The sequence below is a fragment of the Ailuropoda melanoleuca genome, chromosome 5 (genome assembly GCF_002007445.2).
Source record: "Ailuropoda melanoleuca isolate Jingjing chromosome 5, ASM200744v2, whole genome shotgun sequence".
In the NCBI taxonomy this organism is placed as follows: Eukaryota; Metazoa; Chordata; class Mammalia; order Carnivora; family Ursidae; genus Ailuropoda; species Ailuropoda melanoleuca.
The window spans coordinates 63,041,285-63,063,026 of record NC_048222.1 but is presented as its reverse complement, the minus strand read 5'-3'; the positions used below and the strand labels follow the sequence as shown (position 1 = coordinate 63,063,026).

General features: G+C 45.7%; 1 protein-coding gene across 4 annotated transcripts in view; it reads left to right on the top strand.

Moving 5' to 3' along the window:
* The window catches only part of MAPKBP1 (mitogen-activated protein kinase binding protein 1), a 49,854-nt gene that overhangs the window by 7,659 nt on the left and 20,453 nt on the right, over nt 1-21,742 (top strand). For all 4 annotated transcript variants that reach the window (XM_019802043.2, XM_011227805.3, XM_011227803.3 and 1 more), the window contains one exon: nt 16,173-16,264. In XM_019802043.2, coding sequence (XP_019657602.1) covers nt 16,173-16,264 — 92 coding nt within the window. The remainder of the gene's footprint in view (nt 1-16,172; nt 16,265-21,742) is intronic.

Below are 21,742 nucleotides of genomic sequence, written 5' to 3'. Positions count from 1 at the left end.
TTCTGGACTTGAACATTGCTTCTCATTCATGCTGAGCGCACTGCAATTTCCAACTTCCCGTCATACCTCTCATCAGGCTTTGAGATCTGTATTCCTTTTAGTGGTGCCTCTGGTCATTTCCCCATACACTCAGCTGACCTCGTTAAAGGTGCTGGCACTTAAAAACACTAACTTTCGGGGCGCCTGGGTGGCACCGCGGTTGGGCGTCTGCTTTCGGCTCAGGGCGTGATCCCGGCGTTACGGGATCGAGCCCCACATCGGGCTCCTGTGCTGTGAGCCTGCTTCTTTCTCTCCCACTCTCCCTGCTTGTGTTCCCTCTCTCACTGGCTGTCTCTATCTCTGTCAAGTAAATAAATAAAATCTTTAAAAAAAAAAACAAAAAAACAAAAAAACAAAAAAAAACACTAACTTTAAAAAAATTATGAAATAGACACAGAAAAGCTTATGAAATATAATAATATAATATTGTATGTAATTACAACACGGTCCCTCATATAATCACCACCCGAAGTCAAAAAATAGAACACTGCCAAAGTATTGGTATTTTCTGAAGGATGTGATGCTAACAGTGTCATCACAGTGGGTGAGGATGGAGATGAGCTTTTTGTGTTAGGTAATTAATACGGTTTTATTTTATTTTATTTTTTTAATTTAAATCCCCAAGGACTTGATCTTGACTATTTGTTCTTTTACTTTTCAAGTTTCTTTTTTCCCCCATCCATTATGTATTTGTGCCATTCAGCATTTTTAGGCAGTGTGCTTACTGGAACCACGTTTTCCAGCTTTTGCTGTCAGTGCTTCCTGCCCTTATGTTACTCTCCTAAAACCATACTAGAAGTAATAATATTTGTAGTGCTAATAATGACGAACATTTATTTATTGGCTTTTGCTGTGTCCTGTGTTAAGCGTTCTGCATATATTATATCATTCACATTTCACACTACTCTTTTATCAATACTGTTACTGTCCCCATTATGTAGATGAGGAAACTGATGCTAAGAGGTCAGGTAAGTAGCTGGTGGTTACCTAGCCAGCAGATGGTGGAGCTGGGATTCAGACTCTCTTAACTTACTGGCCATCTTAACTCCAGAGCCCACACTTAATCTTGATTCTTCACTCCGGCCAGAGAGTCTTCTGGTGCACAGTGTGACACTGAGCACAGAAGTTTATGCCTAGTATTGCTGTAGCCAAGAGTTGCAGCCTGTGTTCAACTTGGAAAAGCACAGGTTCTTGAAAAATAAACTTTTCACCCAACTTGCCCCATCAAAGTTGATTTGATGCCTTTTCTCAGACTGTTTTAGAGCCATCATTTGGTAACCCTCCTATCCCTCTACGTCCTTGCTTTTCTTCCCACCCCCATGTCCAGATTCCCACTTCTGGCCCTGTGGTACCATTAGGAACAGTACAACTTGTGGTTCTGTGGGTCCATGAATGTCAGGTTGACAGGGTGCAGTTCTGTGGTGTCAGATGACCATAAGCCGCAAGTAGTTGCTGCTTCTCTCTGGGGTTGGAGTGAGGTGGCAGAGTGAAGTGGAGACCAACAGATGCTTTGCTTGTTTTGGTGTATGGGATTCTTGGGCCTTGAACCTGTTTGCTCTCAGTTGGCATTTGACCGTGTAGCTCACTCTCCTGACTGCTTGCTGGTTCTACCCAACCCCACACCTCTCCTTGTTTATCTCTGTACTCCACCTCTTTGTTAGTGTTGTACCTGTCTCTACTCACAACTGACCTTGTCTTTGAAGCTGTGGAGAGTTGCTGAGTTAAAATGCCTGTTTTCTGTGGAAAAAAACTGGGCCTAACATGCCCTGTGCCAGAGCCGATCTGGATGATGACAGTTGGAGTTCAGTGACCATGAAAAAGAGCAAAAACAAGGTCATTTGCCCACCTGACTCTGTTTGGTTGAGCAGGCTCCAAGGTTGCTAAGTTCCTTGAGCAAGTGTCTTGCCTCCCCTGACCTCAGATTTGTATTATTTTGATTTCTTTCGCCAAATAGGTGATGATGATAACATTATGGGTGCAGAAGCATGGGATCTTAATACATGCTTTCCTGCAGCTGCCCTGGTTAGTCTGAGGAGAGGACGCCCCAAGCCAGGTGGATTAGGTGGAGGGCAGCCCACAGGCAGTTTGTGATCATGGGGGAGGAGCTCCGAGCATGCTCAGAAACTCTGACCCTTGCCACCTCTCAACTGCTGTGTTGGAGAAAAGCAAGCAGCTGCTTGTCAGAACTAAACATGCCACAGGCAGTCTGTAGGCCTCCCTCCGTTACTTACCCTGATGCTCATTGGTCAGCTTCTATTTGGGAAGGTGCTCGTGTCCATGATTGTTTTCATAGGACATAGTAACCTGTTGCAGACTAAACATGTCCTTTCTCCTTATGATGTCCTTCTTTCCCCAGGTTGCTTTGATCTCTCTTGTGAGGCACCCCCCTCCTCCCCCGGCCCCAGCAAAACCCAGAACTGGCTAGTGAACAGGGTTTGTTTCTTTCTTTCTTTCTTTCTTTCTTTCTTTCTTTCTTTCTTTCTTTCTTTCTTTTTCTTTCTTTCTTTCTTTTATTTATTTGAGAGAGAGAGAGAGACAGTGACAGAGAGCACAAGCGGGGAGGAGAGGGAGAAGCAGGCTCCCTACTGAGCAGGGAGCCCAGTGCGGGACTGGATCCCAGGATCCCGGGATCATGACCTGAGCCGAAAGCAGACGCTTAACTGACTGAGCCACTCAGGCGCCTGTGAACAGGGTTTCTAAGAGTGAATATACAGGCAGAATAGTGGTAGGGGCAAGAGGCAGTGAGTAGTCTTATGAAAATGCAGATTCAGATTCAGGTCTCCCCTGGAACTCTGCAGTTCAACCAAGCTCCCAAGTGAAGCCCATCCTGCATTTCCTAGGGCTGTACATTGAATAGTCAGGCCTGTGTGTGCGTGTGCATGTGCGTGTGGGGGTGGGGTGGGGAGCTGGCTTCTCTCTCATCTGTAAAATTAGAATACTGAGGGCTTTCTCCTTGGGCTGTTGTGAGGATTAAAGGAGATCTAATGAATATGAAAGCACACTGTAAGGTCTAAATAAGTTTATAGCTGTTAAGGGGTTGCTAATGTTATCAGGGTCCATAGATTTCTAAAATATTCAGGAATTTTTTTTCTCATTTGCTGGCGAGATTTTACTCTTTCAAGTTTCCATTTGTGAGAAATCCTTTTTTGTAGGCTCAGCCTCTTCTGTTCCAACATTTAATCGTCCTCCCTGTGTAGCTTTTTATTGTGATCTATCTTCAGTACCTTTTTCTTGCCAATATTGTAACTTGTATCAACAGTACAGATCAAGAGGAAGGCTTAGCAAATATTTTTTTTTTATACTGACTACTGTGTACTTTATTGTTTCAGGGCCATGAGTATGATTTTTGGGAACTCAAAAAGTCAAACCAGTGAACCAGGTGTGGGGGGCGAGTCCTAATATACTGTGTCTGATTAGAAATCCCTGGGGTGATACACAGGCTTTTTAACAGCGTTAGCTTCTTTAGAGATAACTTTTCTTCTTTGGGAGTCAAATCATTTGTGTTGAGAAATAATTTGGGAAATGAATTAGTCCTAGAGCTTCCTTTCAGACTAAGCATTTAAAGGCAGAGTGAACACGTGTTAATTTTATAACCCATTGTTTTAAGTTTCTAATTTGGACAATTTGGTGATATCAAATAGAAGAAGCATATCTTTTGATCTAGAAGTTATAATTCTGGGATCTAGTCTATGCAAATATCCACACCACACAAAAGTGTATATAACTGAATTTTTTTTTTTTTTGGTGTTATTCACAATAGTGAAATCTTGGGAGTAGTCCAGGTAGCCATCCATAGGCAATTGGGTTAAATCCATAAAATGAAATACCTTGTACTTGCTGAAAAGAATGAGGTCAATCTATATTTACTGATGTGAAAGGGTATACAAGATATATTAAGTGACAAAAAAGCAAACTGTATAACTGTTTTTTATGTTAATGATTATTTATATTTTTGTTAAAACCTGTATGTCAGTATATGCATAGAAAAAAAGTGAGGCTATAAATACCAAACTGTTGTTAATATTGGTTACCTCAGGGAGGGCTAGTAGATTATGGTGGACATTCACTGTCTGCATTTCTATATTTCTGTAATGTTGGAATTTTTTACAATGAGTCTGTATTATTTTTGTAAGTTGAAAAAAAAATAAAGATAAAAGTCTCCAATTTAAACATGTGTATTTCATATTTAAATCTAAAATGTTTAAATTTAAAAATTTGTATACTCAAAAACAAAGTTATGCACAAATGTTGAAATATATATGTGAAATAATAAACTTGGGTTTTTTTAAGTAATAATAGGACATAAAAATGTTTTCTCACAAATTCATCTTTAATTTGTTGAATTTAAGATAATTCATTTTTTACATTGTCAGAAATATTTTCTTGGTTAGCTTTGATAAAACGTTTTTTTAATATTTTCTGAAGTACATGTGCTTTCTGAAAAGATTTTTTTTTTTAAAGATTTTATTTATTTATTCGACAGAGACAGAGACAGCCAGTGAGAGAGGGAACACAAGCAGGGGGAGTGGGAGAGGAAGAAGCAGGCTCCCAGCAGAAGAGCCTGATGTGGGGCTCGATCCCACAACGCCGGGATCATGCCCTGAGCCGAAGGCAGACGCTTAACCACTGTGCCACCCAGGCGCCCCTCTGAAAAGATTTTTTACACAAGTAATATAGAGAAACACAAAGAAGAAAACAAGTCATTCATAATTTTAACATCCAGAATAACTACTTATAGCTACATCCATTTCTGATTATAAAGGACAGGTAAAACTCTTTTTAAATAACAGTATTGTCACTTGTATTTAAAAAGTTACCCCTGAGGGGTACCTGGGGGGTCTCAGTCAGTTAAACGTCTGACTCTTGATCTCAGCTCACATCTTGATCTCAGGATCATGAGTTCAAACCCTGCATTGGGCTCCATGCTGGGTGTGGCACCTACTTTAAATAAATAAATAAATAAATAAATAAATAAATAAATAAATAAATATTACCTCTGATTTTTGTAGACTTAGTCTTTAATTATAATTTAGTCAGATTTGTGAAGAGCTATGCCATACATATATTTACTAAAGTCAAGGATGAAATAGTTTTGTTTGTAATCACTTAGAGCACATGGATTATTCCATTCAGGCCTTCCCCATTCTTTCTGGAAAGGCATCAAAATCCTGCTTCCTGCTCCAACTTCTAGGGCTGGCTATAATAGATTTAGAATTCTCTAGGAGGTTAAAGAACTTACTGGGTAAGATGAACCAGAGTATTCTCAAATATTTTTTAAAATTCTAAAACATGGACTCATATTTATTAAACACTGTGCCCATGCTATAAGCATAGAGTTGTAAATACAGCCTCTGCCTTTTAGGAGACTAGTAGGAGAGAAATAACAGAACTGTAAAGAACTTCTGTACAAGGTACTAAGTTGCACATGCCATGTGAATGATGCAGATAAGTGCAGCCGAACGAGTACCAATGAGGGACGAATCATTCCTGGCTATGGTGATCACGCAAAGAATCACACGGGATGTGATATTTGAGCTGGTCCTTGAAAGGAAGGGAAGGATTTCAGGAGGGGGTGGTGGAAAGGAAGGGCTTCTTGGTAGAAGAAGAATATAAACTAAAGCCTCAAAATGCCTTTCCAGAATAATGAATAATCCAGATTGACAAATGCACGATTCATATAGGTGAGTAGTAGGAAATAGAATTAGAAGAAAGGTAGGATCACTTGACAGAGAGCTGCGGTTGCTAGGCTAAGACATTCATAATTTATTTAGTTGGCAGTGAGGAGCCATTGAAAGTTTTTGAGCAGGGTAGGGACGTGATCAAAGCTGTGCTATGGCAAGATTATTCTGACAGGTTGAGGGAGGGAAGGACAGGGTCTACACTATAGTAAGGAAATTGATTAGAAAGTCGTTGCTATATACAGGAATGTGGTGCTGAAGGCCTAGTCCAGGGTGTTGGCGTTCAGAATGGAAAGGAAGTGAGCTTTTTATAGAGGATAACATGTTGAAGAAACCTTTCTTCCCAGGGGAGTCTCATGGCCCAAGATGGCATGATTACAGGGGTACCAAGAGTTCCCCCCACTTTCCTTTTTGTCCCAGATCATGCATTCACACTGAACACTTAGTTCAGATAAAGAACAGTTAGTTTTCTCCCTGGTTACAAAGTTTGGAAACAAAGAGATTAGGAAAACTCAGGCATATAGAGCTGGTGAATGAGGAGGAGTTAGACCATTCTTCATGATCAGACTTTTGCTTATAAAGCGTTGTTTGTGGTTCTGGTCTCACTGTTGGGAGGATTGATGCCAGAGAGGAAAAAAATTTTTCTCTTATTCTGGTTGCTTAAATTGAGGTACCTCGTATCCTGGCCTTTCTGATAACTGGAAGAGAAAGAGAGGGTAGAAATGCCTGCTCTGTACCAGTCACTGTGTTGTTAAAGCTGCTCTTTGGACTTGGTTGCATGCTGATGGTGATATCATCATTGAGTCCTTTAGCTAGAGGCCTCTAATTTCCAGAACTCTGGTCTGAGGTCTGACGCTGCCCTCACCTCTTCCTCCATCTGCATTCGAAATCCGATTCTGCTGCATTGGACACTATACTGTCATTTGCCTTGGAAATGGGTGTCCATTATTGCCTGTAGGTTCTAGCGCTGGCTGGCCATGAGCAAGCTCCGACCCGGGGTGGGGGGTGGGGGGGATACTCTGGCATTAGAAGACCCTCTTTTTCTTTTTCTCTGCAACCATTCAGTGAGGAGAGGTCAGAACCCATGTTTTTAGACCCATTTCAGCTACTGATTAGACCTGCTAATTTACAAAACGTGTTAAAACTAGTAGGAGAGGACCTCCTCTACTTCATTCTGTGCCCTCTGCCTTCTACCTTGGTTCTCAGACCTGTCCCTGATGCTTCCACGAAGGCCTGGGGACTTCCCCATGTGCTCTTGCACAAACTGCACCATTCTGATGGTTTTGGAGAACCCAAACTCCCTCCTCAGGTCTCCAGAGTTTCTGGAACCAGGCAGACAGACCTAGGTTTAAATCCTGATTCTTCCACTCACTGCTTACCTGATTCCTTCACCTGTAAAATGGAGATAATACTTGTCCTTCATAAAGTTGTCAAGGGTATGGGGCACCTGGCTGGCTCAGTCAGTGGAGCATGCAACTCTTGATCTTGGGGTCATGAGTTCAAGCCCCACGTTGGGCATAGAGCTTTCTTAAAAAAAAAAAAAAAGTTGTCAAGGGTATTAAATGAGATAACCTTGTAAATTGCTTAGCAGAGTACACATTCAGTGAATGGTAGTTGTTACAGCTGTAGATCCTCTCTGCACAAGACCTATCACACCCCATGGGTCTGGATATTCTTAGAAGAATATTTGGAGCATCATTTTCTCCTTAGTCCTAGAAGGGGCTGAAATTTGGAAATAAAAATGGAAAATGCTTTAATTTCATAGTTCCCTGCCTGCTTAATCATTAGAGCCACCTGCAGAGCTTTAATATGCAGACTCTTGAACCCCACTCCATATCTGTTGATCGAGAATCTTCTGGAAGCAAGGGAGGGGGATAGGGTAGGGACTGATAGCTGAAAGACACTTGTCAAACTCTCTGAGTAATTCCAGGGTTGAGAACCTTTGTTCTCTAGTCTCCAGGGCTTTATGGCTAGAGGATCTTTAAGGTCACCTCCTCCCAAGCCGTGGCAGATTTACCTTCCTAGAAGCAGAGGCTATTTTAATCCCAGCACCAGAGAATTGGCTCAGCTCCAACTAATGCTCACTCTAAGCTTGGGAGCCCAGTTTTTCTGTCATATTGGAAGTTACTTGTTTCTGGGAGCCTTCGTGGTATAGAGAGTAGAACTATAAATCAGCCAGACAGGATAGAGACCAGGAGCAGAGTGGAGAGGCAAGATCTGGCCTGCAGTCTTGGAGTGGCCATTGTGTTCCTTCCTGCCTCTGACCAGATGGCACTTTGGACTCTGAAGGAGCAGGAGTGAGTGAGCTTGGGCATGATACCCGCCTCTCCCTTCCCCCTCCCCAGGCCAGTCACTGGGTCTCTGACCAGCTGGCTAAGTCTCTGCACAAAGCCTGCTGGCCTTGGGCTTCCTCTGTGGCTTTTTCATAAGTGGCAATTCTCAGAGTCTGGTGGAGAATCTGCTCTGTGAGATTAGAGTGTAGTGCGTGGGTAAGAGACAAGCATGGTTATTCTTAACCTGCAGGAAGGGAGGGGAAGACAGAGAGTGCTCTGCTGTGGACAGGTCTGTGACATGCTTGTTTATAGAAACAGAGCCCATGGTTTGCCTGGAATGACTTATAACTCAGGTATTTATAACTTGTATTAGTGGGATTGAGAAGTGGGGAAAGGGAGAAGGGGAAAGAAAGAAACTGGTGGCAACAAAAACAGAGATCGGCTTGCTCCCAGTTGCTGGGGTTTCTTTACCACTTTGAGGTCAGCTCAATCCTAGATGACCCTGGCTTTTTGTGGCTCTGGCCTCTTAGTTCTCTTCCTCAAGGAGCAGCTGCTGACTTGCCATTGAAGACTCCCTGTAGTGGCCCCTCACACTAAGAAAGGAAAGCAAATCCAAAACAGCTATATCATGGACTCCCAACGAGAAGCCCTTCTCTAGCAGAGTCTTGGCCCCACAGACTGGATCTTTCATTGACTGGTGCCTCTACTCTAGCTTGTGGACGGATCAGATCTAGGGACCAGATAGAGAGACCAGAAAAGCTTAGACAGCCCTGCCCAGGCTTCCTGGGATCGCGTGTTTAGGGTTCTGGGACTGCTTGGGACCTTGCGCTGTGCCACCCATGTTGCAGATGGCTCTGGACTCTGGAGAGTCCTTTTCTTGCCTCCTTCACCTCTTTTTGGCACTTACATCAACTACCCTTCCTTTCTGGAAGTTCTCCCCTTCGCTGGCTTCCTGGATCTCCTCCTCTCTTTCTAATTGCCTGGCATCTCATCTTCTCCGTACTCTAAAAAATAGGTATTCCCCATGGTTCTGTCCTTAGCCTCTCTCTCTCTTCTTGTCTTCTCTTGTACTTTCAGTGGTGGTTTTCACCTCCATGAGAATGATTCTCAGATACCTATTTCTAGCCCTGACCTCTTCCCCAAGCATTTAATTCCATGTTTATGTTGCTAAAGTGAATGTTCTGTGGTTCCTACTAAATGTCCCTGAAGTGTCTTGGATTCAGCATGTCTAAAACAGACATCATTGGCTCCCATCCTTCCTCCTCTGTCCAGACCCAGGTCTGCATTCTGATCCTGGCACCATTTCTTTTCATGTTCCCTATCTCTAAGGTTCAAAATCTGAGTCTTCTGACTTCTCCCTCAGTTGTCTGGTGCCCAGTCTTGCCGATTCTATTTGCTTTATTACCTTTTTTTTTTTTAAGATTTTTATTTATTTATTTATTAGACAGAGATAGAGACAGCCAGCAAGAGAGGGAACACAAGCAGGGGGAGTGGGAGAGGAAGAAGCAGGCTCATAGCGGAAGAGCCTGATGTGGGGCTCAATCCCATAACGCCGGGATCACACCCTGAGCTGAAGGCAGACGCTTAACCGCTGTGCCACCCAGGTGCCCCTGCTTTATTACCTTTGAATCCATCATGTCTTTTCTACTCTCACTATCTTCATGCAGGTCTAGGTCCTCTTACTTCTCACCTAAACTGTTGTAACGGCCTCCTAATCGGGCTCCCTGCTTGTGTCGTTTTTCTCATATATATACATCATCACCAAAACACATCTTTGATTGCGTCTCCAGCTTGAAATCCTTCAATGGCTTCCCAGAGCCTACAGACGACCCCACTTAGTTTGGTATTCAAGGCTCTTCCTGGTCTGGTTGCAGTCTACCTCTCTTGACTTACTCTCCTAACACTATATGCATTCACCAGTGCTCACCTGCTCTGTTATTTCCTTTTGCCAAACTTTTGTTCATGCAGCTTCTTCTGAGAATTCCTTCTCTCTGTATTGACACCTGTTAAGATCCTACCTTCACGGCAAGGCCCAAGTCAAATACCATCTCGCCCTCCAAGAAAGCTTCCTTGGTTTTCGTTTTTCCTGATCCTGTTCAGAAATCATTTCTCTTCCTCCTCTTTGAGCAGTTTATATCTTTCTTATGACCCTTGTCACATACTGGATTGCTTTGTAAATGTATCATTAATGTTCCCTAATGGATTTTGAGAATAGGGGGTAGAGTGTGTGTATTCTTCATCTTAGGATCTCCCATAACATCCTGGTGATATTCAAACTTCTTTGTGAATGACCCACATTAAGAAATACATTTTATATTGTGACCCAGAATACATACCTCCCCAAACAAAAGTTTCACGGTCAATACTTACCCTTACTACATGCCGTGAGATCTATTTTGTGTTCTGTTGTATTTATTCACTACCCACTGAATTGGTCAATTTCAGGTCCCATCAATAAGCTGCAATCTGCACGTTTGGAAAATATTACTCTACCTAGTATGAGCGAGTTGCCCTATTGCCCCTTAGCCACCCGTTTTTTCCATCTGCTTTAATGAGAGCCAGAAGAGCACTTAAACAGTTGGCTTTATTCTTTCCTTCTCTCTTGGGAATAGGCTATTATGAAGTTATTCCTTTATCTCATTAAGGTGAGGGATGATTTTGCTTTCCTTCTTTCTCTCAGGAGGGTACAATACTGCCCTGCCTAGTGCATGCTGGGAGTGGTGGCTATTCAAGCCCTCCTGTGCAGTATATCTGTAGTAATTCTGCCCTCCTGCAGCCTCGATTCTTGGGGACAGATGACACCCTCTCTCAGGCTGGTGTAGGCTTTCCCCTGTCTCAACACTCTCCACCTGCCAAAGCAAAGGCTGGGTCACACCTTGAGTATTTTCTCTGCTTCTAGGCTGTGTTTTGGGTGCGGAGGAGATCACTGTAGAGTATGATGTGGGTGCTGTCTTCTTCTGTTTTCACTTGAGCATGAAGGGATGTTCTAGAACTGTGTGGCTGTATCAGGGTACCAGCTGCCTGTAGTAGTTGTGTCCCAAGTCACTGGACATAATCAGTTACCTGGACCGGTTGTCTTTTTGCTTACGTTTTACTGGCATTCGGGCTGTGAGGGTTTGTAACTGCCTTTCCTTTCAGTACCTTGGGCCCCATCCCAGACTTTGAGGACAGCTGTTTTCTCATAGGACCTCTTCCCTGCCTCAGTTTCCTCAAGGAATTTTGAGGCCAAAACTCGCACACCAGTGGGCTTGCTTCCTTATATGGAAAAATGCTATAGTATTCAGGACAGGCTAGGTCTCTGGTTCTCAAAGTATGGCCTGGGAATCCCTGGGGTCCCCTTTTACGTATCCAAATGAGGCCAGATTTTCTTCATCTTCAGCTAGAATAGCATATCACAACAGATTGAATGCAGATGCACATAGGAGAATCCAGCTGTTTACTATCAAGCCAGACATTAAAGAGATCTGCAAAAATGTGAAATAGTGCCATTCTTCTCACTAAGTTTTTGTTTTGTTTTGGAAGATGGAGTTATTTTTAATAAAAATATTAACATGTATGGATTTATTGTTATTTTAAAATGAATTAACAAGTGTTTTAAACTATTTCCATTGTAGTTTCTAATACATGGATACAAATAAAAGCTCTATGGGGTCCTTGATAATTTCTAAGAGTGTAAAGAAACCAAAGAGTGTAAGAGACCAAAAAGTATGAAAATTGCCAGGTTATGTCATGCTGTGGTAACAAAATCACCTCAAAATCTCCCTGACTTAACAGATAGTTTATTTCTTGCTCATACTCATATTCAGTGTGGGTTAGCACAGGGGCTCTGTTCATCAAAGTTACTCAGGGTTCCCCGCAAAGGGGCTCTTCCTCGTTTCTTCTGCCACACTTAGCAGTCAGGAGAAGGGGTAGTGATTCTTGAAGCTTCCATTGGAAACGGCATGTCAGAGCATCATAAAAATGTGCAGTCTTAGAAGCACTTAAGTGAGAGACTTAATAAAACAAAAACTCATATTCTTGAGTTCTTTGTACCCTTTCCCCCAACATTGTTCAGTCAGTGAGTATCAAAAAGCCATTGCTTAAGGATGAAGAGACAGTCAATGGTGTGAATTAGAGAAGGATGTGGTTCATGAGGTACTGAGCCCCATGCCACGTCCTAGACCATATCTCTTCTCTCTTTTTAACATTGTGCAATTGTTAAGACATATAGTAAAGACATACAGAACAATAGAATGAACAACTGTGTGCCCACCATCAGCTTAAGAAACAAAATGTTACCTGTACCATTAGCTCCCTTTGTGCTTATCCTCATCTGGGCAGTAAGACAGACTGTAGGTATGTGGATGGAAATATAATCAGTGTTGGGTCACTACCTGAATCTAAGTGCTATGAAGAAAGATAAAACAGCATAAGTTAGGTATGGAATGATAACAGTAAAGTTAGTCTGGAAAGGCTTGTCTGAGGAGGAGACCTTTGAGCAAAGACCTGAGTGCATTAGCTATGCGACTAGCTGAGGAAGAGCATTTTAACTGAAGGGAGAGCATAGGCAGGCCCTGGAGCTAGAATCTGCTTGAGGTGCTGGAGGCAGCCGGGGTGGCCGAGGTGGAGGAAGAGGAGGAGAGTGTAGGAAATGAGGTCAGAGAGGGAGCCAGAGGCCTGATGATTTAGGGCCTTGTAAACCGGGTAAAGTATTTGAATTTGAACTTAAGGATGGGAAGCCCGTGGAGGGTTTTGAGCTGAGTAATGACGTGATCTCATATATATTTTTAAAAAAGCTCTGTGGTCTGCCATGTTGAGAAGAAGACTCTAGGGGGCAAGTTCTGAAGCAGAGAGAACACATGGGAATTATAGTCCAGGTGAGAGATAACAGCGGCCTGAACTTGGTGGTGTGTTGCCGGATGTTTACAGGCTCTCTCGGGACAAAAAAGGGCCCTGATTTGTAGCATTTGCTGATTTCCATGGTGTAAGTGCTCCCACCGTGGTGATTGCAAGCTTCCGGTGTGCTGTCACCGAATGAGGAGATGGGAAAGGAAGGGCACAGTCAGCCGTCCGGAGCCCTTGGAAGGTGGTTCTGGCGCATGACTGCTTGAACTTGGGTGTTAGCTGGTGGTATGTTTGCAGGGGGCATTCAGGTTTATCTCCATTTTCTATGGGAAATGGAAGCTGCATCACCTTTTTGGAATGAGAGGATCTGGAGATTATGACAGAGAGTCCATTTATAATTTCCATTATGCTGGGCCCTTTCAAAATAAGCCTAGATATTGGAGGCCTTGCAGGAGCTTTGGACTCTCTCAGATCCTTTGAAAGTGGAGTTCAGCCCCAAACCTCCCTGCAAACAGGAAGCTGGTTTGAGTTAAAACATAAAATAAAAACCAGCTGATGCCCCTGAATGTTTTTCCTCTGCTCCTCCCACTCCGCAGAGCCAAAGGAAACTGCCTTTTTTTGTCTTTGGAGAGCTGTTCAGAAAGTCAGAAAAAGCCAAAAACCCTAAATCCTTTGAAAATAAGCCAAGTTTTGAGCCCAGGCAAACTTCTGCCCGTGGGGTTTCCTAGCCCGGATGCCTGTCCCACCGCCAAGCGTCCTAAGAGGAAAGGGCCTGAGGAACACAGAGGTTGCCAGAGATCAGAGCCTGGAACCCAGGCCCCGTGAGAAAAGACGGTCTGTAGCAGTTTCTCCACCTGGAGTTTCCAGCCCATTTGTAGGTCACGAAATCAACAAAGTGGGCCTTGACCAGAATCATTGTTTAATGGAATAGAATGTAATAGAAAATAGAGTATATCATATGCAATCAGAGTATGGTTTTGTGCAACTTTTATTTCAGTTTTACGCACATGCACACATGTGCATGTGTCAATATACCTGCTCAAGATGTAAACTTATAAACTGTCTCTCTTACCGTGGGTCATGGTCAAAAATGTTTGATGAACACTGGCCTTAAAGGTAGGAGTAACTGACATCTCCTTCCTGCTTTAGCTTGCTGTTGAAAAGTCCAAGCTAGTTTCAGAATGAATCTTTTATGGAACTGGATCATCTGTCCACAAAACACCTACCCAAATTCCTGTCAGAGGGAAGGAGAGCTCAGGACGAACAGACTGGTCTAATTCTTTGGGACCAAAGCTGAAGCATAAGCAAGGGATTGATGCAAATTTGAATCCAAAGGATTTGCCCGAAATGATTCGCTGGAAGGGAGTAGGATTTGAGCAGCCTTTTGGCTCACTGTACTTGATTCTGTGACCTTTCCCCTCTGTGTGGGTAACACTGGCCTTGGGTTCCTCTCTCTCTCCTCTCTGCAGTAGGCAGTTGGTGCAGCAGGAATGTTCCTGAGTACCCTCCCTCTGGGATAGCTGGAGGCACAGTGCCAGGATGGGTAGTGGGACACTGAACTGAGCGTCCCCTGCACTTCCCCAGGCAGGGGTATTTTGTGCTCTCCAGTCAGTGTGTCTGGTGCTCAGGCCTTTCAGCAGGTGACTGGGTGCCAGGGCATCACGGTGAGGAAGGAGGCATAAGTTAGGGCAAACTATCGAGAACACAGGGAGGAGGCTGCAGTTAGTTCATCCCAGTTTAGCCGTGGGACTAAACTGCCTCTGTCAGTGAGTAGATACATGTTGAAATTGCTGGCCATATCCCCAGGAAGCACAGAAGACTCTCAGGGGCCTTCCTGGGGAACAGGTTTTAACTCTCATGTCCCAGGGGATTTATTTTGGTCTTTGGCCACCAAGGGCATTTCTTTCCAACCTAATTCAAGCTAAAATGGTCCTTGGAGATAAGAATTTAAACCAGCCTTCTAGAAGGACTTTGAATTCACCAGCTGGGACAGTAAGAGAGGAGGAGAGATCCTAACCACCCTAATTGAATCTGGGTTTCCCCTCCCTATTTTTTTTTAATAAGATTTTATTTATTTGTCAGAGAGAGAGAGCACACACAAGCAGGGAGAGCGGCAGGCAGAGGGAGAAGCAGGCTCCCCGCTGAGCAAGGAACCCGATGTGGGACTCAATCCCAGGACCCTGGGATCATGACCTGAGCCGAAGGCAGATAGATGCTTAACTGACTGAGCCACCCAGGTGCCCCATCTGGGTTTCCCCTCTCTAGAAACTGGCCTGGACTAGGAGTAGACCACCGCACTACAGACCTGAATCTTCCTGAAGAGTTTCTGATTCACACCACCCTCCTAGGGCCTCCACGACTCTTAGCAGAGTACGGTCTAGCCTATTTACATGGCCTTTCTGAATTCACATGCCTCTTCCTCTGAGCCAACGGAGAGACCAAGGACATCTCTGAGGAGGGCCAGTGCAGAGAGTCCAGACAGTACTAGAGGGTGGACCTGGAGTGAAGAGCCTGCTGTTCTGTAGCAGACGGTGAGGTAGAGTGGGAAGAGGTTCCAGGGCATTCTGAATCTCCCATGGGATCATCTAGCAGAAAGGCCAATGAAGTAATTTGAGGTTAGTTCAGTGTGCGCCTTAGGGCTGCGTCCAGTGTTGGGTAACAATATTGTTGGTGAGAGTGATGGTGAATGTCGCATGTGGCCGTGTCCTCAGAATCTCTGAGCACCTTATACATGTTTCCCTTTCATCTCTGTGGGAGTGAGGCTTAATAATAATAATTAGAGTACTCTGAGCTTCTGTGCTTTCCAAAACACAGCATTAAGCCATGTTTCTGTCTCCTAGGCTCGTAGTCTGTATGAACTGGCAGATGTTTGGGGTGGGTAGAGTTCTCTGATGGAGGGGAAGAACGTGATGGGATGCAAAGATCAGAGATATTATGAGTCACCTAATTAATACCTAACATTCCTCTGACTCTTGGTTGATCAGAGTAGCCTTTCTTTCATGCCTGCCAAGGCATGAAGATCAGTGACTTCTCCTGACTCTCAGATACCCAAGAGGCTAGTCTGGGGACCCAAGGCTTTATCTTGTAAATGGAGCCTTCCTGGACTGGGGGAATGCTTGTTCCTCTGTGGCCACCAGTGAGCTTTAACTCCTCATTTTCTTTCCCAGGGTCCCCACATATTGAGCCCTGTTAAAAGCCTACGATGCACACTGGCTTTTCCTCATGTGATCAAGGGGTCTGTGGCCAGGACAGAACCTGGAGAAGTCAGTAGCCCTATTCTCCTGAAGAAAGTAGTCAGCATTTGCTCCTTCCCAACCCTGCACTGTCCATATGTCACTTCTCTGTCTTGCTCTAACAGGTGACCTTGGAGAAGGTACTTGGAATAACAGTGTCTGGAGGCAGAGGACTTGCCTGTGACCCCCGATCGGGTTTAGTTGCCTACCCAGCAGGGTAAGTACATTGGAAGAAGGCTTATTGCATGGGAGTTTATAACCATGCTAACCCAGTTGGGCAGGGGTTTTTGGTTTCTTTTGGGAAATGTAGCCAGGTGAATGTTTTGGTACCATTTCTGCAAAGGAGATATAGGGCCAGGTCAAGGCTCTTTGTTGAATGCTGTCCTTCTTGCCATCCTGTCCTGCTTTTTGGCCGTCCGTTCATACATACAGATTCACACTTTATATCACACACAGTTCCCAACACCATCTTTAATATCTAACTTCTAGTCACTTTTAAAAACAGCTTTATTAAGATGTAACTCATGTGCCACACAGTTTCCATTTAAAATGTGTAGTTCATTGTTTTTAGCACATCCATAGAATTGTGCAACCATCACCACAATCTTCAAACATTTTCGTCACCACAGAAAAGAAACCCCATACCCATTAGCAGTTGTTCCCCATTTCCCCCTAAGACCACCAGCCCCAGGCAACCACTAATCCACTTTCTGTCTCTATAGATTTACCTGTTCTGGACATTTCATATAAGTGGAATCATTCCATCTAAGTAGAATATCTTCCCTTCTGTCACTGGTGATTTTCACTGAGCATAACGTTTTTGATGTTCATACATGTCATGGCAGGTATCAGTACTTTGTTTCTTTTTATGGCCAAATAACATTCCATTGTATGGATGTCCCACACTTCATCTACTCATCAGTTGATGGGCTTTTGGGTTGTTTCCACTTTTGGGCTATTTTTATGAAAAATACCAGGCGCCTGGGTGGCTCCGTCAGTTAAGCGTCTGCCTTCGGCTCAGGTCATGATCCCAGGGTCCTGGGTTCGAGTTCTGCATCAGGCTCCCTGCTCAGCGGGGAGTCAGGTTCTCCCTCTCCCGTTGCCCCTCCCCCCTGCTTGTGCTCTCTCTCTCTCTCTCTTTCGATTCCTCAAATAAAGAAAATTGTAAGGAAAAAAAAAAGAAGAAGAGGAGGAAAGAAAAGAAAAAAGAAAACACCTCTCTGAACATTTGCCTACTCTCGTCACTTGGAAGAAAAGTAGGGTTCTGGGGCTGGTGTTCTTCTGTCCCTTGCTGCCTTTTGACTCCTCTGTTCCTGCAGATGAGAAACCCCCAGCCATAGCTTCTTTAGACTTTTGCAAAAGTGTTTCTTTGGGAGGCTTGTTGCCGATGCTGCTTCTGGTGCTTTCTGTCAACCTCTGTACCTTGCTGCTGGGCACAGGAGCACAGGAATAGGAAGGCCACACTGCTCAACCTTTCTTCCCTCACCGTCCGCTTGGGAGTGCCAAGTTTCCCCGGCTGAGTTCCATAGTCACTCTTGGAGTTTTTGTACCAGTATGTGATTTTCTTAATTTGATCATCCTATCAAAAATCTCCCTTTATCAACAACTTATTCCATGCCAGGCACTTTGCTAAGCACTTTGCAAGGAATAATTTTATTTAATACCCAGAGCAACCCTGTGAGGTTGGTACTATTATTATCCCATTTAGCGAAGGAAACTAAGGTAAAGAGATGGTAAGCAGATGGCTCCAGGTCACACAGCTAGTAAGTGTTGATATTGGAATTTCAGTCCAAGTAGTCTGACTACAAAGCTCTCAGTCTTAAAGTGGTGTGGGGTAGGGGAAGACCTGACTTTCTGCTAATTTTTAAAAGCTGCTTTTTGTGTAACAGTCTACCTCCCCTACGTACGAGAAGAACCCAATTTATGGGCATCTCAGTCTACGCCAGGGAAACTTCTGCCCCTGGGTTCTGGGGCCAGTGCCTCTCCTGAGCAGCCCTCTGGCATCTGATGTCTGTGGTGGGGGTGCTGTGAGAGCTGTACCAGCTTTACCCTGCGGAGGCTGAGCTGGCCTCCTTCTCCCCCTCCAGAAGCAAGCTGATGAATGACCCCTGTTGCTGGATACCCCGTGCAGCCCGCCTCAGGGGAATTCCACTCATGCCTGCCTCTGCCTGGGAAAGCCAGGTTCCTTCTTGTTGGAGCTGGGGCTGGGGCTGGATGCGAGATGGGCAGGAAAGACCTGGGCTGCTGCTTGGTATGTGCTGAACCTAGTGTGCCTGCCCTAGGGATTGTGGTGCCGTGCTCCCTACCTCTTCCCCTGACGCCCCTGATCCCAGGCCTGGTGCTTCAAGGATGTGTGCTTCTGTGTGTGGGCAGGGCCCAGCCTGGCACATGTGTCTGGGAGTCATTAGCCTTCCAGATGGTGTATGGAAGCTTCCCTTCTGTGATACCTAGTAGGTTCCCTCAGTGTGTTTGGCTTGGGCGAGCCCTGGGTGGCGATATGATCTACTCCCTGACCTTTTGATTTCTTAGAACTTGAAGTTCTCTCTTTGCAGATGGCCCCTTTTTCTGAGTATTTTCGTTTTGCTGTGTGTTAGAGGTCCCTGTTGTGCCTCAGGGGTGTCTAGGGGCCACCAAAGTCTCTGTGAGCCAAGTAGGCTCTTTCCCTCCCTGCTTCTCTTCTCCTTTCCCGATCTGGTGATCCTAACCCCACCCCCACTCTCTAGTTCCTACTGTGCTTGTTGCTCTAGGAGCGGCTCAGGTATCCTAGAAACAAGAAGAAAAACAAAGCTCAGAAAAGTCTCCCAGAGGCCTAGAGGCAAATATCAAACCAAAACAAAGTTTTCTGAAAGGAAATGAAACCGTTCCAAGAGGGTGCGGTAGCGGGGGATGTGTGTCTGGCGGAGGTGGGTGAGGTCTCTGGGCAGAGACCCCTCGGTTTTAGTGGCTCCTGTGTGTCTTCTCCAGAGTTCCCCCTTTGCTGTTCTCTCCACAGAAAAGCCAACCCCTCACCTGTCACACTTCGAGCCCCCCTGCTCCAGGAGGCCAGGTGGTCCCCAGATAGCCTCTTCGAGGGACTCAGTTTAGTCGAACATCCGTGATTGACTTGGGCCCCTTCCCTAGTTGGCTGGGTAGAGGGCTCAGGGGCCGTAGAGCCCAGCACAGCCTCCATTGCCGCGGTGGGGCCAGTCGGTTCTGCGAGTGAGTTTCTCTTGATCCCCAGGGCCAAAGTGGGGGGCCTGGCCTGGGTCACTGCTCTGGGCAGAGGAGCTACTGGAGTGGGAGGTGCCCTATCCAGCAGTCTGGAGGAGACCTCCTGGTTGTCTTAACTAGGGAGGAGGAGGGCAAACCCGGATTTCCTAAGAAGGCCCTCCATTTCCTCAGCCCATATTGGAAGTTATGCTGAGGTTCCCCAGCTCCAAAGCACTGGAGAAGGTGTGAAACCACAGTCTCTCAAGCTGTCCTGTGTTCTAGTGACATCTGAACTGAGGGAACACAGAACTAGCTTCTTACTGTCTGTGGCGAGCCCTGCGTGGCAGTTTGCCAGGGAGTCTGTGGGACTGTGGAGACACCAGCTGGACCTGAGAGAAGATGCCGGACTTCGTGCCCTGGTGGATGGGAGTCAAGTGCTGCGGTACTCATAAGCATCGGTCCCCTCAAGGCCTGTCTTCCGGTTGCTCTGCAGGTCTCACACCTGAAACCGAGCTCCCTTAGTTCTTCCTCAGATGGTTTGGCCGTAGATGCCTTCATCCCTTTGTTCAGCAGATAGTTGTTGAAAACCTGCTCCAGACGAGGCACTGTTCTGGGCACGGGGTATTTAGCAGTGAGCAGGGCAGGAAGGGTGACCGTTTTCTGTGGGGTTTAGGTTCAAGAAGGGCAAGCAGACTTAAATAAGCATGTAAGCCCATAAATGAGCAAGGTAATATCAGAGATGGTAAGTGTTCTGAAGAAAGTAAAACCAAGTGACAGAAAGGAGAGTAAGTGAACAATGGGCAGGGTGGGGGGGGCCTGGGGCCAGGGAGGGGCTACGTTAGGATTGGATGGTCAGGACTCAGGGGGAGGTCACATTCAGCTGATGTCTGAATGACCAAGAGGATCCGGAACTCGTGAGGATCGGACTCCAAAGTGGTCCAGATGGTGGAAGCCTCAAGTGTCAGGGTGCCAGGGAGAGGAGGAGTCGGTTCACTTGTTTGAGGGGGCTAAACGGTGGCCGTGGTGGCTAGAGCATAGTGAGTGGGCGGACGGGGGCCCAGGCACTGCATTTTGACGGGGCTTGTGAGTCTTGGGGTGCACAGAGATTCACGTCTTGTCCCAGAAGGGAATGTGTGTAGCGTCCTCTGGGCAGAGAGAATGGCACTGCTAGCTCTCCACGGGTACCCATGTTATTCTCTGTCTTCTCTCATGTTTTTGAGGAGTGTCCCAGAAACAGAGATGCCAGTGGGTCCTGTCACCTGGCCTGAGAGGATTACTTTTTTGGAAGGTCCTGGATTGCAGGCACTTAAAGAGGACCGTAACCGAGGATGCCTTAGGAAACATCCTAGACTCATTCTCTCTTAGAATACTTAAAGCTCTCTGATTTCCCTTTGGGGAGTGAATACAGAGGGATGGTTTATAATTCCGCACCTGGGTGAGGATCCTAATGAGTCACTAGTGTCCAACAAGTTGTGTAGGGGATGCCATCGTTGGGGCTTCTGTTGTAATTGCTGACCCCCTGGGTCTCGCTGTCCTTGTTGGTGGTGGCCAGAGTACCCTTCAAGAAGATGGCCAGGAGCAGCACATGCGGGTTACTCTGCACGCCGCCTTCGTCAGTCCCCACAGCAGCTCCGCGAGGTGGATATTATTCTTCCTGTTTTGCAGATGAGGAGACTGAGATTCAGAGAAGTTAAGGAATATGCCCAAGGTCACACAGTAGGCTAGCACGCAGGTCTGCCTGGCCCCAGTTTTCTCGTTCCTTCCATCATCACACTGCCCTCAAGTGTCAGTGAGTCCTAAAAGCCTAAGGTAGGGGAGAACCACGCACCTGCTCTGGGACCCTGGTTCTCAGTTCTGCTGATCAGAAGGTTCCTTGGCTTTGAGATCTGGTGGCTAGAGACTTAATAATTTATAATTATTTTATAGAATATAAAATGTGTGCTTTGGAAAAAGTATAAGCAATAAACAGTGAAAGGGAATAGGGAATGGGGTGGAATATGGGGTTGTAATGTTAAATGGTGCTAGAGAGTGACATTTGAGCAAGGCTTGAAGGACCTCTTGTCCCTGTGTAAGTCACCTTCTGATCTTACCTGGTCTGAAAGAAGAGCTTCCAAGGCACAGAGTCTCCGCTCGAACCCTCTGTGTCCTGCTGCTGTGTTCATTGCTCATCCCACGCTTCTTTTGTTTCTGCCTTCTGGAGGATGGAGAGTGGTAGGAGGCAGATCTTGTGAGAAGGCCGGGCTCTTGGTGATGGCGGCAGGCCTGGACCTGTCCGGGGAAGGGGTGTGTTGAAGGCTTGGCCCTTCCTGGTTCAGAGGAGCTCCTGGGCAGTGGGCCCAGCACCTGATACTGGTGTTCCACCACGTGACTCCTGGGCTGAGGCCCCGGGGGACCGAGACCTCACTGCCTCCCTGCACCCGCACCCTGGGGTTCTGAATTACGGGACTCAGCCGGTTGGGCCAGCCTAGCCCTTGTCATGGATTGCAGCCAGCAATGCTGCAAGGGC